At 56.4% G+C, this 16811-nt stretch overlaps 1 protein-coding gene across 6 annotated transcripts in view; it reads right to left on the reverse strand.

Annotated features, from left to right (window-relative positions):
• The window catches only part of HDAC4 (histone deacetylase 4), a 288740-nt gene that overhangs the window by 77073 nt on the left and 194856 nt on the right, over positions 1-16811 (reverse strand). For 5 of the 6 annotated variants that reach the window (XM_074316018.1, XM_074316014.1, XM_074316007.1 and 2 more), the window contains 2 exons: positions 13834-13954; positions 8536-8657 (listed from right to left, as the gene is read on the reverse strand). In XM_074316018.1, the coding sequence (XP_074172119.1) occupies positions 8536-8657; positions 13834-13954 (243 nt within the window). The remainder of the gene's footprint in view (positions 1-8535; positions 8658-13833; positions 13955-16811) is intronic. The other variant, XM_074316010.1, reaches the window with a different exon arrangement.

Raw genomic sequence — 16811 nt, forward strand, 5'->3', positions numbered from 1 at the left:
TTGCTCTGGTTTTTGTTAACAGCTCTGCTTGCTTGTGTGGATGCAGCCATTTACAAATGCACCTGAGACCTCAGTGCTTCTTAAGTCCTCTGCAGCTGGTGCCCAGACCACCCCCAGGCCCTCCAAGTGCCACCTCTGGGGGCTGGACAGACTCTGGGTGGCTGCCTTGGGAAGAGGGCTGCCTCCCTGCCCCAGGCGCCCTGGTCTGGACTCCAGGCACAGTTACCTCCAACCCCACGGGTCCATCGGCCCCAGAACTCAGGGCAGTGCTAAAACCACTGCCACCAAGACCTTAGTTCTGAGGCTTCACTTCTCTACATTCGAGCTTCTACTATTTGTGCATTTGCAAATTAGGGGTTCGTACTTCTTTTCTGTGTTTGCTTTTAATCAGCAACCCTGCTGTTTGTAATCTTTCTGAAACAGGAAGTTCAGTGCCCTCTAGAGCAGCAGCACAGTCGAATTCCCTGGAAAGCAGGGCTGTGCGAGTCAGGCCACGCGTGCATCTCACGGCCACTGAGGTGCCCTTGGGAGCCTGGGCGCAGGAGGGACAATTCCCACGATGGGAGGTGACCCTGAAGAGGCTGGACGCAGAGCCGCTGCTCTGTGGGTCCCGGGCGGGGGCGGGCCACCTATGTGAAGCCCCCCGAGAAGTGAGGTGTGTCAGGAAGGTGCCAGCCATTTCCAGACGTTGCACCTGCGCTAAGGGCCGCAGCTCGAGGACAGAAGGCCTCCGGCTCTGCAGCCTCCCCGCACAGAACAAGTGCCGCTTACTTGCAGGCCCTCCACGGCAGAAGAAAAAGGGTCCAATGAAAAAACAGCCTCCTCGACAGGCGAGAGTGTCAGCTTCCACTTGATGCTTATTCTGAGGTACCTACAGGTTCATGTGTTTCATCCACTTCCATTTTTATACTTATCATTATTTAAAAAGAACAAAAAGCCAAACGCCACCTGATTAACAGGCAAGAAAACAATAGCTCTTCTCCCCCCCTCCCCCAAGATCTCAACTGAAATGACGGGGTTTCAACAACCATCTGTGTGACCTGTGCACAGATGCTGCAGACCGTGGGGACAGGCCACTTCCGAGACTCCAGGGCAAGGCAGTCGCGTGGAAAAGATTGTCAGCCCAGGGCTTCTCGACCCCACCCTCCGCTCCCTACCACACGGCACTGCCATGCCTCCCTCACAGCAGCCAGTTCACTACCTGAAATTACTTGGTTCATTTATCTTCTTCCTGCTCTCCCTCCCATCCCCCGACACCTGACCACGGAGCTCTGCCAGGCTCTGTCCGGCCTCCCTGGGAGCAGGGGGCTCCGTGGTGCTGGCCTGCAGAGGCCCTGACACAGGACTCAGCCACGCTCCCTGGGCCAGAACCAGGCGGTGGCCCCACCAGACGTGCAGCCCAAGCGAAAATGGACCAAGGCCCAAATTCAAGATATTGAGACTCTGCCCAGACTGTGACAGCAGAGCGCTGAATCCAGTGGGCGGCCCAGCCTGCAGGTCGGTGAGTGGATGGGGGCTCCCAGGTACCACACTGCACTGCAGGGGACTGTGTGAAGCCAGGACCCTGCTGGTCCCTCGGGGGCTCCTCAGGTCCCCTAAGGAACCCCCAGCGCAGGGCTGGGGAGGCGGCCAGCCCGGCAGGGAAGGGGGGCGGCCTCTTCCTAGGGAGGTCCCCAGTGGGTTTCCATGTCCAGTTGCAGGGCTGGCTTTTCTCCTGCTGGCCGTAGCTGTGCTGGGAAGGGCGGTGGGCTGCAGCGAAGGTCCTACTCCCTGCCCTTCATTTTTCTCTGAAAAGCCTCAGGTCTAGGGGATGCCCGAGCCCAGAGAGAAGACACAGCCATCTACTGTCTCGCTGTGCACAGCGTATGTCCTGAACTTGCAGAAGGCCTGTAAGCCAGCTCCGCATGGCAGCTGGAGCTCAGGGTGCAGGCGAGTGGCCACCTGCCTGCAACGAGCAGCCTGCAAGGTCACCCTGCCCGTGCAGGGCTGCGTGGCCACACAGGCTCCAAGCATGACTCTCATGTGACCAAGCGGAGGAACGAAGGACCACGTTTCGCACCTTCTGACAGGGCGGCAGGGAAACCAACAGAACCAGAACATAAGAAAGGTGCCTCGTTTCAGCAAATGGCCGCAGTAATTGAGTGCTGAGGAAATGGGGGTACTAACTAACCCTGTCCCCAGACGGGTGCCGGCTCCCGGGAACATGTGGAAGCTGGGGACGTTTCTCCTCGACGGCAGTTGGGTAAATCCCAGAGTAAGGCAGGTAAGACCATTCTGCCTCAACCTTGGAAAGCGGGCCCTTCCCTAGCAGCTGCCCATCTCAGGGCAGGAAGCACCCCGGGGGCAGGACCCTGCCGTCTCACACAGCAGTTTTTCTGAATGCTTTACTTTTCCCTGGCAGTCCCAGCAGGAATGGGACCCAGGGCCTGCTTAATAGTCAGGAGGACAGAAGCCACACGTGCACAGAGGTCACTGTACTAGAAGGAGAGGGCTTGGTCCTGGCGCACACCTGGCGGCCAGCAAGGAAAGCAGACACGGAGCAAGCCAACTGCTCGGACGACGGCCATGGCGTACAGCAGCGGGTTCCTGGAACCCTGAAGTGACAGTAAGGCAACTATAAGCAGTAGAAAGCAACATAGACAAAACTGAAAGTGCTGAGAAAAAGAGATTTGAAGAAAAAGTTGAGAAACTTTGAAAGAGGAAGTGAAAAGCTGCAACATCAAATTTATGACACCACCACATGGGGATGGAACAGCAGAGCAGGTGCCTGAGCGCCCCTCCCTGGCGGGTCCCAGGAGGTGTTAGAACTCTGGGGGACAGGGGACAGCCTTGCGCAGGCCTCTGATTCTGCAACAGCCACTCGAGGGACAGCATGAAGACCTGAAAATCCCCAATGAAAGTGACCTCTTGCATGTTGGTAAATGTCTTGACTCTGGCCCACACAACCACGTATCAGTCAAGTGTGGGCCAGAGTCAAGACATTTACAAGCATGCGAGAACTCGAAAAATGTACATTCCATGCACAGTTTCTTAGAAAGCTTGGGCAATGTGTACAAGCGAGAAGAAGGCAGAGACCAAGCACAACAAAACATGTGGGCCCAGGGAAGAGGTGGCTTCCTGGGAGGTCCTGGGCAGGAGTCCAGGGTACAGCTGGGGGGTCAGATGGGGGGCATGGCCAGGAGCAGGTCCCCCAGGGTGCAGCAGGACCACTGGACCCCCACTGTGGGGGTGGGGGGGTGAGGCACCTCCATCTGTCAACGTGTGGGACTGAGTTAAGAACAGGTACATAGGAATTGAGCAAATGAAAAAAATAATCAACTTCAGGAAAAAAATTAGACAAGAAAGGAAATGTACCAAGGTACAGTGTGTTTATGTGTACTTTCTATAATGCAGGGAGTAGGGCCGGGTGGGCAGGGGAGGAACAGGGCAGGGGTGGAGCGGGGCAGGGGTGGGGTGGGCAGGGGTGGAGCGGGGCAGGGATAGAACAGGGCAGGTATCCTGAGCCTCCTGGGGCTTTAGATTTATGTGCATTTATTTACTTTGCTAACAATAAAAAGGTAAATCTAGAAAGATGAATTACAGATTGGAATATCATTTTTGTAGCGCTCATGTCGGGCATAGGGTTGATATCAACATACAGAGGGCCTACAAAGCAACAAGAAAAAGAAAGCGCCCCATGGGAAAATGGGCGAATGAGTTGCCATTAAACACTCATCCACTGAACACTTAAGGACTGTCCTCGTGTCCAGAGGGGTGGTGGACACTGGGCACAAGGTATGCGCAAGAGACATGTCCTGGCTGGGACTCCATGCTGCACAGCTTGGGGGCACGGGCCCCCCTGGCCCCCACAGCCCCGCTGGAACCTCGAGGGCACCACAATTTAATCACCATCACAGGGCCCTGGTAGCATCTTGTTAGTGAAAGGGTGGAGGGTGGACCGGGCCCCTGGGAATACTCGCATGCTGTGTACTGGCAGCCCCACTTTTAGGGACCTGTCCTACAGAAAGACTGGCACAAGGAGCCAGGTGCCCATATTTGTCGGCAAAATAAAAACTAGAAAAGTTACAACTTACATGATACCCACATATTAGAGCAATATAGGAGAAGGTATTGATCTCTGCACACTTGCGTGGAATGGTGTCTACAATATAGTATTAACCTGAAAACAAAGTTATGGGACAAAGTGCAAAGCAGGTATTTTTGTTACTAACAAGGCAACTATGCACACGTCGCACACACAGACCCACAGCCCTGCACACCCAGGCACAGAAAGTCTGGACAGACAGATTCCAAACTGTTAGCAGTGGCTGTCCTAGGAAGCGACGTGTGCACTTAGGGTTTAATTTACAATAAGCATGCTTTCCTTATGTGATTTTTTTAACGAAGAAAAAGGCATTCTACGTAATGCTTAAAGGCGGTGGGCTTTTCTCACTGCCCTTTCCTACTCTATCCTCTCAACAGCATTACCTCAGCCGGCCATCAAGCTCAGGGCGCTTTCACCACTGAACAGTGAAACACTCGCAGTTGCAAAAGATTGGTTCAAGATCTCATACTGTTTCCCCGAAAATAAGACCGGGTCTTATATTAATGTTTGCTCCAAAAGACACATTCGGGCTTATGTCAGGGGATATCATCCTGAAAAACCATGCCAGGGGCTTATTTTCCAGTTAGGTCTTATTTTCGGGGAAACACGGTGTTGGGCGGAGTACAAGTTGGACAGACGTCAAAGTTCGAATGCTGGGACTCAGAACAATGTGTGAGCCACTTTCTCAACGTAGAGGCCACCCAGCCGTCCCTGCCGCCTCTAGAAGTTTCTTTGGAAACACACACTAAAACCTTCATTAAAACCTTCTGAACATACTCATGCCCATTTTCTAAGAACACGATGGCCCCATTTTACAGGTGGGTAAACGTGCTCAGCAGGCCATGTGCCCAGGACACGGGCATGGTGAGGGGCAGGCCGACTGCATAGCGCTTTCTCACCTGGCAGGGCATTCTAGCCCAGCGACAACCCAGGGAAACCCCCATGGTTCCCATCTCAGCAGTAGACTGGCACCTCCCTCGAGTAGCTGTGAACGTGGGCCATTAGTGCTGGAAGGTGCAGAGCTGGATGAATGTTCTACAAGGAAGAGCCAGAGGGGCCCCTGGCTGCAGCAGTGAATGGAGGCCTGGAACGTGAGTGTGTTGGGCCCACTGCCAGGGTCCATCACGAGCTCGGGTCCCTGAACTGGCCCAGCTGAGGGGCACAGCCTGCTGGCAGCACGATTCTCAAGGTTGGGAGGTGCAACTTCACTGAGCGCCAGCCTGGGGTTCGCTTCCTAAACCGTGGTGAGAACGGTCTGCTGGGGGACCATGTGCCCAGGAGCTGGCAGGGTTCCGGGGGCACGACCTCAGCGCTGAGAGGTCCCAGGAGTAACCACCGAGACTAGAAAAGGATTGTGGTGGGTTGACGATGGACTGCTTCAAATGTTTCCTGATGTCCTTTCCTCAACCGGAAGTCACATCAGAGGGCAATTTGAGAGTCATTATTTAAAAAACTCATGGCAGCTAATAGCTTTAAGAAATAAAGACAAAGATACTACTGGAAGAAAAGGAAATTCCTAAATACCATCAATACTGTTTGCTTTTATAAGTGGAAGGGCCTCCTTTTCAGTATGAATGGACGGGAACGCTGTACTTCACTGAAATCTCCAGGTAAGCCGGCTGCCGCCCCACGCACCCCAGGATGGACCTGAAGTGGGGGCGGGTATCAGGATGTCCATCGTTTCCAGGACATCGCTCACTCTTGATTTGAAGAGGCTCAGAAACCCAGGGTCAGGGCAACCGTCGAGGCACTGCCCAGAAGGCACGGAGGTGGGGTGGGGCCCACCTCACCTGCTCTGTACCCAGGAATGACCCCTCCACATTCTGGTGGGAGGTGGAGGCCACCATGCTGTCAATCACTGAGAAAGGGGTGGAGCTTCCCACAGGAAGCGGGAGCTCAGGTGGTGGAGTCCGGCCAGGAACTAGGAGATCAGCCCCTCAAGCCCAGCAGAGCAGGGCAGGCCTTGCTGGCCAGACTTCTGGCTGTAGATGCCAGTGTTTACTTCTGTGAGGGCCTCCCTGAAGGGCGTCCAGCGGTTCCCGCGGGTTCCTGCTGACTGGAGCATTGAGGGAAGGGTGGGGGTGCTAAGTCTGGCAGGAATGCGTCACTGGGTGGGGACAGATCAAGGGCATCCTGAGAGCTTAGGAGCAGAAACTCACTGCAGCCAGGCCCCTCTGTTCCTTCTCCTCCTGGCGCAGGAGGCAGCAAACTGAGGGGGGCACAGAGGGTAGAAGCTACCCTCAGGCAGCTGGGGAAGACGCTGGGTACAAGCCAGGCGGCCGGCTGCAGGCATGGCGACCACGGTCCCAAGCACACACACTGGGACACACAGAGGAGCTGCCCCCAGTGGAAGAAACAGGTGGGAATGTCCCCCACAGAGGCCACCAAAGCACTTGCGACAAGAGCAGGACATGTGAAGAACACAGTTTTCATATGTTTACATAGCATGTCATTGCCCTTTAAATACCGAGAGGTGGGGGGGGGGGGATGGCTCAGTTGGTTAGAGCGCGAGCTCTGAACAGCAGCGTGGCCGGTTCGATTCCCACATGGGCCAGTGAGCTGCGCCCTCCACAACTAGATTGAAGGACAATGACTTGGAGCTGATGGGCCCTGGAGATACACACTGTTCCCCAATATTCCCCAATTAACACAAAAAAAAAGACTGAGAGGTGGGCAAATTGTGTGCAAGGTCAACTTAAATTAGTGTAAAGCTGAAATCATGGGATTTTTTCACGTGCATCACATCTACTAAAGACGGTCATTCTAATTCACTCAAAGCATTATGTAACTAAAGTGTCATCTAATGAAGTTTCACACAAACAACTGTGGCAGAAAAAACATGTAAATTACTGAGCATCGTCAAGTGTTTGAAAGTAGACACTTCCTCACTGTGCTGTTCCCTTAAGTGGTTTAACTCTCTCCTCTGAAATCTTTATATTATTATTAATGCGCTAGTGATGCCTTTTAAAAAATTGATAACGCAAGCACACATAAGTCGGTTCTTCTGGGGCACCGAGCATTCTCAGTGGCGCTTCCCAAGGGGAGCACAGTCCCTCGGTTCTCAGGGAGGCAGGGGCTGGAGGGCACGGGGCGTCCTGTCTCTTTTCCAACTCGCTGCCCGGCGTTCACCATGAATTAGAGTTTGCGGATCTGTGTTTGGTTAATTACAGCACCAGCGTCCAGAAAGGGGGCGGGCGTGGGCCAGGCCCTGACAGACACTTCTGTCCAGCTGGTGGGCTCTGCTCCATTCCCAGCAGACGAGGAGTGAGACCCACAACGGAAGAGGACAGCTACACATTCACTTTCCCCCATAAAGGGCTTGCAGCCTAAGTGAAACCTTGCCACTTTGGCAGGAACCTCACCTCTGACTGGGAGGGGCTCTGCGAACCCCTCTACATCCTCGTCAAGGGCTCTGGGGCCCCAAGTGAGATGGCCTTGCCATCTCTCACCCCTGCAGCGTCAGTCAAATGCCCTCCCACAACTTCTGGCTCGTGCTCCTGGCTTTGCCACGGGCACCGACCCCTCCCCAGACAGCTCTGTCTCCGGTCTTAGGATGGGGCTGCGGTGAGCCCCAGCGCCCAGTGCCTCATCACTGGGGTGAAGGAGCAGGGGCGTGACTGCTTTAAAGCACTGCTGTCCAGAATCGACCCAAATCCTCTGGATAAAACAAGATTCTCTACGAAGACAAAGCTGTGTCATGTAGACCATTTCCATTAGGCTGGGCTGGAAGATTCCCACCCGCCGTCCGCGGGCTCCCCCTGCTGCTCAGTCCCTCCCCTCCTGGGGGCAAATCCTCTGGAGGGCACTGCCCTTCCTGCAGCCCTACTACGCTGCCATGGCCACTGTCATGCTCTGAAAAGCACTGCCCACTTACAGCACCAACACTGGACAAGGGCCAAGCTGGGAGCCTGCATATGTCTAAGCACCCGTCCCCTTCTGCTTTGGGACAGAACTGCTGCGAGGAGCCGTCCGCCTGCCGGTCCCCGCAGGACACCATGCATTTTGTTCTCATTCCCACCCCACCCCGACACACAGTCCGGGCCCCTGACCCCCAGGGGCTGGGCTCTGCCCAGAGCTGGCACGGAGGGCCAAGCGCTGGCTGAAAGGTCTCAAGGTGCAGAAGCAGGAGGTGCCGTGTCCCCACACCCAGCAGGGGACACTTTGGCTGGGACAAAGTACAGCACGCTGCCAGAACAGTGGGCTTAACTGCTGTTTATAAGTGAGTTTGAGTTTTAAAAAGTAGGTGCACACACATGTGGTTCACACATGATGAACCGCACGGCAGGCTTACGAGTACCGTTCTCAAAGGATGTTCTAATAACAGCAAATGTGTAAAAGTGGCAAGGCCTTCCCCCGAGTGCAGCATGGCTGGGGGCTCGGGGTGTGGGAGGTGCAGGTGTCGGCCCCCGCCCCGCCCCCGCCCCAGGCCACAGCAGACCTCCCACACTGACCTGTCTTTCTGAGAGGGAAGTCATCTTTGGCGTCGTACATGCCCAGGACCGGGTGGTTGTAGGAGGCCGACACCCCGCTCTGGGGCGGTGAGCTCTGGTCCAGGGAGCTGTGCTGTGTTTTCCTGGAGAGAACAGGCAAAGACACACGGCTTAGTGAGCCCAGGACACGGACCCAACGTGGCATGGCGTGGCTGCTCGGAGCAAGCGCATGCTGGAGCACGCACACGTGTCCCATGGATGGTCCTTCCGTTGACACAGCCCCAGCTCAGCGGTCATTACCCTAGGCAGACCAAGATGCAACCCAAAGCAACATGGAGGGTGTGAGCAGAGACTCGCGAGCACACCTCCATCGCCTGACCCCCGGCGGTGCTCACTGTTCTCTGGTGGCTGCTGCACTGGTCTGTGCCCTGGCCACCAGGGGCACCGCCGGCACAGAGGGGCCTGTCCTGGGGCGGAGGGGCAGAGGCAGACAGGCGGGCTCCAAGTGTAAGGAGCCAAGGGTGCGGCTGGAGGAGACTGTGGCCTGGGGGGTGCCGTGGGACGTGCCGGTGACATCTGGGGTCCTTGAGAGCAGATGCTGCGTGGAGGCTTCCTTTCAGCAGAGAATATCCAGCCTTCACGGGAACAAAATCACCCCCCAGGCATTTCCCGGCCGTGGGGAGGAACAGGCTGGCAGCAACCACCACCTTCGGCCCTGGGAGTTGATCTATGAAACTTCCTTCATGAACAGCCAGGCAGGACTCAATCCTTACACTGGGGAGCGGGAGGCAGGCGGCCTCATGGGGTGGGTGTCGGCAGCCCTGAAGGGGCATCAGCAAACCCCTTTCAGGTGGGACTGCCATCTGAGTCTTGCTGGAAGCGCTGAAGGTGTAATGAATTCTGTGAGTCTTTAAACTGTGTAATCTGCTTAATGACTTGAAACAAATTCGCCAGCTGACTTATTTGGGATTTGTGAGACTATTTATTTTAATACGCAGCACTTTACATCCATGCACCTGGTGTTCTCTGAATTAAGGACGTGAGCTTCTGCTTACAGGTGGATATGGAATATTCCAGAGCAAACTGCTTTAAAGAACATGCTGCTCACGGAGACCGGGCCAGGGGGTGTTCCTGACACGGGGTTGGGGGCACCCGCTGTGCATCGAGTATCCCAAAACCAGCCCACCAGGCTGCGCCCCCACCACCTCAGGGATGCAACTCCATCAGAACAGACTCGTTCTGAGGAAGGCCACAGCCAGGGCTGGGGGCTCGGGGAGGGGACAGGCATCCCCACATCATGGAGCACCCCTCCCTCAGGCAGAACGCCCTCCTGTTAACCTGTAGTGCTACTCGGGCAGCCGTGGGCCTCACCCAGGGGCCGTTCTTTCACCATCTCATTAAAGGTCTGAGGCAACACTCTCTCTCCCAAATCACGTCTTCAGATTGTCTCCTACAGAGACGTGGCCTTGGCCAGTTTCAAAGCTCTCCTTCAACTCCCAGTTATAGTCTGGGGAAAAAGTCATGTCCTCCTTCACAAGAAAAATGGAAAGACCTATGCGTGTATTATGTGACTTAAAAGTCTAAATGATTACTAAATGTTATCACAGATAATAACTATGTTATAATATTTTAGTGGTAGCTTGTTTATAACTAAATGAAAGTTGGAAAAGCTGCAGTTGTTTATATCACAGATTTTCTCTTTGTTTTGCTCTCTTGACATGCTGTTAGCACAGGCGGACGTCGCAGGTATAGTGGCTTTGGATGCAGGCTACGCAGTAATGCGAGTCGTCACCTTTTTGTTGACGGAGGGTCTCACCTTCAGTTTGTGAAGCATGTGGCATCTGTGAAACGCAGTGAAATGAGGTCCGCCTGCATTGAAACCCTCAGGACTGAAAATGGGCTGGAGCAGGAGGCACCTGCAGGGAACCGGGCCTGCGTTCTGTCCTGAGGGCATCTGCTCTCCGCATCATCCCAGGAAGGGAATTCTGGGGCCAGGAACAGAAGGCTGGACTGGCCCAGCCTGTACCATCACAGTGAGTCCGGAGACTTCGGACGAGTGACTCATGTCCCACACAGCCTGGCTTCCAAACTGCGGAAAAGCAGCTCATCACAGGCGCCTCTGGGGGCGGAGGGAAGGGCCTGCGGGGAAACCTGGCGTGCTTTGTGGTGGGACCGGCGTCTGCTCACACCACCCCTGGGCCCGCTCGGTGCCCAGGGATCCAGGATCTGGAAGGTGAGCAAAAGTCAAGCCCTGTGCTGTCGGCAGGCGCACTCACACACTCACGTGCACACAGCCCACACTCAGCCCCACACTCACACGCACCTCACACATCCTTACCCAGCAGAAGCCCCAGATTACTAGCCTGGGCAGAAGCCGGCCCGCAGGCCCTCTGCCAGGAGCTTGGCGCACTGAAGGGGATGCTTCACCTGACAGACAAGCCCCACTGATGATGGAAAAGCCAATACTGCTGTTTCCTCTCCAAACATTACTTCGGTTGTAACAGAAAATAAAGCTACACACAAATGTAGCCACTTAAATTCTATCAACAATCGGCCTTTTCCATCCACCTCGTCAGATTTATGGGAGCAATTTAAAATAGATAAAACTCTGAATCACTTAACACCAGCAAGTTCAAGAGAAACATAATGTGAGTTACACGTACAATTTCACATTTTCTAGCAGCCAGATTCAAACGAGTACAGGGGAAGTATGATGTTAACTTCTGTATTCTCTTTTAACCCGTAGTTCCAAACTATCATTTCAGCATGCCATTAACCTAAAAATTAATGACGAGATGTCTCACGTTCTTTTTCCACATGGAGGTGCTGCAATTGGTGTGTCTGACGCTGACAGCACGTCTCAGTGGAACAGCCACACTTTAACACTCAGGAGCCACGTGAGCTGGTGGCAGCCATGGTGGACAGCACAGTCTCACACAGTGAGTTGAAAGTCGGAAGTTCTGACCCACATGTGCACCAGGGAGCCACCACTCCAATAACGACACAGAACAGTGTCATCTCCATAGAGAGATCCATTTGCTCTTTTGCAGTGACCCCCCACCCCCAGCCCAGCCACCAGTCGGCTGTCTGTCCCCAGTTTGGGGACACTGTGTTGACTCTGGAACTGCAGACGCTGCATCTGCCTGAGGCCACTCTAGCAGCTGTGGTGTCCGCGGTCCCCTGTGTCCTGGTCACACTGTCCACCCACCTGTGGCTTGTGTTTGTTTACCGTACTTTTCAAAGAGCAGAAGCTTTCAGTTCTGATAGTTTCAGTTTAGCGTTGACAGGTCTGCTGTCCTGGGAGCCTCTGCCCTGGGGCAGGACAAGTTCCTCCTGTGATTCCCTCCAGAAGCTTTACCACTGTAGCTTTCGTGTTGAGGGTCACGGTATGTGCACTAATCGCGGGTGGTGAGGCTACGGTCAAGGTCTGGTTTTTCCCCATGAAGACCCGGTTTTCCGACCACATTTTCTTCCGTCACACAGCCAACTGATGCAATGGTTCACTCCATGGCATTTGGATCAGGGTGACAAACAAAGACAGCTGCCAGCTCAACCCAAACAAGCGAGACCCCAGCTGTCGTCCCCACCGCAGCCCGCGTAACGGCCGTCCCTCGGGGAGGGACACACCGGATCCATCCGTGTTGGACACCTCAGGGCCGCCCTGCTCACCGGGGCCTTACCTGTCCCTCCTGGGTCCCAGGCCAGCCCCTCTCTTCAGGTCTGTATGCCCTGCTCCCGGATGCTCCTTGCTGCCCACCCTCCTTTGCAGTCCTGCCACTTCCAAACCCTCAGCAAGTGGCCTCTTTCTGCCAGAGGCCACCTCTTCCCTGCAGATGACATGCTTTCCCATCCTGTAGGCCTGGCCCTCGCCTCACGTAGCACCCCATCATCACAGCCCCACTCCTGCCAGCCTGGTCTCCCAGCCCCACCGGTGCACGCCCACGGGGAGCCTGGCACGGCCACCCCACCTTCCTCCTGGCTCTGTGGCTCCATCTAAGAACCGGAACGTGGTGAAGCTGTGGCTCTGCTTCCCCAGAGCTGTTCCTCTTCGGGAAGAGCTGCCGGGGACAGTCACCTGCTGGCCACATCCTCTAATGTTCCCCCCCAGTTGTCCCAGCCTCCCTCCCGCGGGCAGGTCTACAGCACTGCCCCCCCGACTGCCCTGACAGATCCGAAGCCCCGCCCTGCCCACCCCGCGGACACCACCGCATCACAGCCGCTGCCCACTGCTGCCCTTCACTGCATCTGCCCGGCAACCCATCCCCGGCACAATGGAGCTTTCCTGCAACCAAACCAGCGGTGACAGTTGCTAGTGGAATGGTGCCACCGGAACAGGGATCTCTGCGTGCCATGCCCCCTGCACTTCTCACGAATTTTTCTTTCCCGTCTCAAGTGGCTCTGGGCTCAGGGCCTCGACTGTGGTTTTGCATGGACCCCGTGACCTTCCCTCGTGTAGGAGCGAGTCACAGCTGCACTGCACAAACCACCAGCAGGCTACAGTGTGAGCGCAGCTGAGTGTCCCTGCAGTGACAGTGTCACAGCAGCTGCAGTGGGCTCAAGGGAGCACACGGTGCCTTTTAGGTGGTCTTGCGACAACTGCTGCCGTTTACTGGAATAAATGGGTCATTTCAATGGGAGTTGCTGGTATTTTCGTCCTTTGGGGCTTGAGAACAGCTACGTTTCTTCCCGATGAAATGAACCACAATTGCATTACGATTTATGAAAACTACTCTGTGGGGTTTCTTCCACAGATGAGATCATCCCTTACGGCAGCACAAACCGTACTGAAGGCAGCAATCTGTGACGCCCCCATGGTCATGGTCTAAAGCCACCTGCGCGCGCCTCTCCATTCCAAACCCAGACTGTCCGTGGCTGCTCCCCTGCACTGACTCAGCACGACCAGCCTCTTCTGGGGTCCCTGCCAGTGACACACACTCTGAGGGGGCTTGTAGCATAAAATAATACAACCCACACAGGCGCTTACTGACCTAAGAACCAATAAAACATTGGAAAGAAATTCAGAAGGTCCATATGGACAAGCAGAGGTCCCGTGTCAGCGGCTCCTTCGGTGGCCTAACAAAAACGTGCGACACTCAGAGAAATGGGCAGGACCAGCCCCGGAGCGTCACTCAGGTCACTCAGCTGGGCCCACACCCCTGGGCGACCGCCATGTGTACTGACCACCGGACCGCTTTGGTCACACCGTGTTCGCTGCGGTGCTCTGGGGCTTTCTGACTCCCCACCTGCCGCCCTGCTCCAGGGTGAAGAAGTGGGAGCCACGAGAGCCGCGGACAGGACGCGAGGCCCCCCCCCACTTACCCGTACCAGTAGCGGGGGTCGCTGGAGAGGCAGTGGTTCAGGCCCCGGTGCGCCAGCGCCTTCTTTTTGTTCAGCACAAACTCCTGCAGCTTCATCTTCACCTCCGTGCTGGCCACGGCACCTGGCGCGGGACAAAGCACAGGGGTGACCGGACGCCCCGCCCAGGGGAGCAGCTCTGGGCCGGGACAGGAGGGCTCCCATGCAGGAGGCTGCTGACGCCATGAACGCTGCTCGGAGAAAGGACAAGGCCCGGAGACGTCTCAGTGAGAGCTCTTCTTCCCCAAAGAGCTTTCCGTAATTGCACGGCCTCTTTATCTCCTAGTACCTGGCACCTTTCAGGGAACTGGCCAAACTGCCTGAGGAAGACAAGGATGAATGACCTGCATGGCCAGTCAGAGGACACGGCCGTCAGGGCCTCCCCTCCTCAGGTCCCAGAGGGAGCAGATGATGGAAAGTGGGACAAGAAGCAGAGTTCTCACTGAGCAGGATAAGGATGGGACTCAACATTTTCCAGCGAATGAATATTAGGTGTTACTAGCAGCAGCCTTACCACCTTCTCAAGACACACACACTCCCGTGGATCTGCCTTCCCTTTCGGGGAGGATGGTTTGCACCTGGGAACAGAGCGCGCCTCACAGACCTCACATCTAGGAAACCTCTGACTCTCTCTGCACCAGCCGCAGCCCAGGCTTGCGTCACAGGCTCCTGAACTCCGGGGAGGGCAGAGAACTAACACCCAGTCCCAGCAGGGGCCCCAAGGTCAATCCCAGTGCCAGGCAGGCACAGCCTCAAGTGTCCAGGGGGAGATGCCGACCCCGAGGAGATGGTGGCCACGCTGTGCTACGTGAGGCCCCCGCGCGCTGGGGCAGCAGCCTGCACTGCTAGCAGGATCCCCACAGGACGAGGGGCCACTGTAGGCAGGCGTGGCTCCGTGACCTGCTCATGGGCGGGAGAAGCTCCTTACCAGGCCGCCATGGGTCAAAGGAACACAAACCAGATTCCTCATCTTTAAAATGATCTGGAAGGTTCCTTCCCCATCTAAATGAATGAAACAAATGGGGCAGCACCTCCCTGACACGTCAGAACAAGTCCACTTTACAAGAAATGGCAAATGGTGACATGGTCACAAAAGTGGACCCTGCGTGGCCCTCCTCTGGCCACCTCTGGGTGAGGGCTGAGTTTCCGGTCTCTCTTCACAGGGGGAGGTGGGCATGACCGGACAGCATGTTCTCACAACAATCCACAAACCTGGTCCGCAGCACCAGGAACGCCAGGCCCCAAGGTGCGACTCGGTGCAAAAGGGAACCGTCCTGTACTTTATGAGAGAATTCCCGAGGGAAGCTGCCGGTCTGAGCTTCGCCCTTCTAGGGGCACACGCGTCTCTATACATTTCTCTAGGTCTGGAATCAATAAAGCATCTTCAATAAACAAATGCCAACGTCTCTAATTTGTGCATGAAACATTAATGCACGTTGATTACTATTCATTGCTCTGACAGGGCTTTAGAGACCGTACTATGTGCCAGAGCTCATCTGGGTGACAGGGATAAAGGTAAATAAGAGACAAAGTCCCTTTTACAGGGAGGCAGCTGCTGAGAGGTGGGGCATGTAACGAACAGGCAGGTAAGTAAAAGTTACACAGCGGAGGAAGACACGAAGAACAGCAAATAATGGTGCTTTGTGGGGGTGGGACCTGAGTGGGTGAGGACAGGGCGGATGGGAGGGAGGACCTGAGAGGGTGGGAGGACCTGAGAGGGAGGGAGGACTTGAGAGGTTGGGAGGACCTGAGAGGGTGGGGAGGACCTGAGTGGGTGGGGAGGACCTGAGAGGGTGGGGAGGACCTGAGAGGGTGGGAGGACCTGAGAGGGTGGGGAGGACCTGAGTGGGTGGGGAGGACCTGAGAGGGTGGGAGGACCTGAGAGGGTGGGAGGACCTGAGAGGGTGGGGAGGACCTGAGTGGGTGGGGAGGACCTGAGAGGGTGGGGAGGACCTGAGAGGGTGGGGAGGACCTGAGAGGGTGGGAGGACCTGAGAGGGTGGGAACCTGAGAGGGTGGGAGGACCTGAGAGGGAGGGAGGACCTGAGAGGGTGGGGAGGACCTGAGTGGGTGGGAGGACCTGAGTGGGTGGGAGGACCTGAGTGGGAGGGAGGACCTGAGAGGGTGGGGAGGACCTGAGAGGGTGGGAGGACCTGAGTGGGTGGGGAGGACCTGAGAGGGTGGGAGGACCTGAGAGGGTGGGAGGACCTGAGAGGGTGGGGAGGACCTGAGAGGGTGGGGAGGACCTGAGAGGGTGGGAGGACCTGAGAGGGTGGGGAGGACCTGAGTGGGAGGGAGGACCTGAGAGGGTGGGGAGGACCTGAGAGGGTGGGAGGACCTGAGAGGGTGGGAGGACCTGAGAGGGTGGGGAGGACCTGAGAGGGTGGGAGGACCTGAGAGGGTGGGAGGACCTGAGAGGGAGGGAGGACCTGAGAGGGAGGGAGGACCTGAGAGGGTGGGAGGACCTGAGAGGGTGGGAGGACCTGAGAGGGTGGGAGGACCTGAGAGGGTGGGGAGGACCTGAGTGGTGGGGAGGACCTGAGAGGGTGGGGAGGACCTGAGTGGGAGGGAGGACCTGAGAGGGTGGGAGGACCTGAGAGGGTGGGGAGGACCTGAGAGGGTGGGGAGGACCTGAGAGGGTGGGAGGACCTGAGAGGGTGGGAGGACCTGAGAGGGTGGGAGGACCTGAGAGGGTGGGGAGGACCTGAGTGGGAGGGAGGACCTGAGAGGGTGGGGAGGACCTGAGAGGGTGGGGAGGACCTGAGAGGGTGGGAGGACCTGAGAGGGTGGGGAGGACCTGAGAGGGTGGGGAGGACCTGAGAGGGTGGGGAGGACCTGAGAGGGTGGGAGGACCTGAGTGGGTGGGGAGGACCTGAGTGGGTGGGGAGGACCTGAGAGGGTGGGAGGACCTGAGAGGGTGGGAGGACCTGAGTGGGTGGGGAG

The sequence above is a fragment of the Rhinolophus sinicus genome, linkage group LG01, assembly GCF_036562045.2.
Source record: "Rhinolophus sinicus isolate RSC01 linkage group LG01, ASM3656204v1, whole genome shotgun sequence".
Classification (NCBI taxonomy): domain Eukaryota; kingdom Metazoa; phylum Chordata; class Mammalia; order Chiroptera; family Rhinolophidae; genus Rhinolophus; species Rhinolophus sinicus.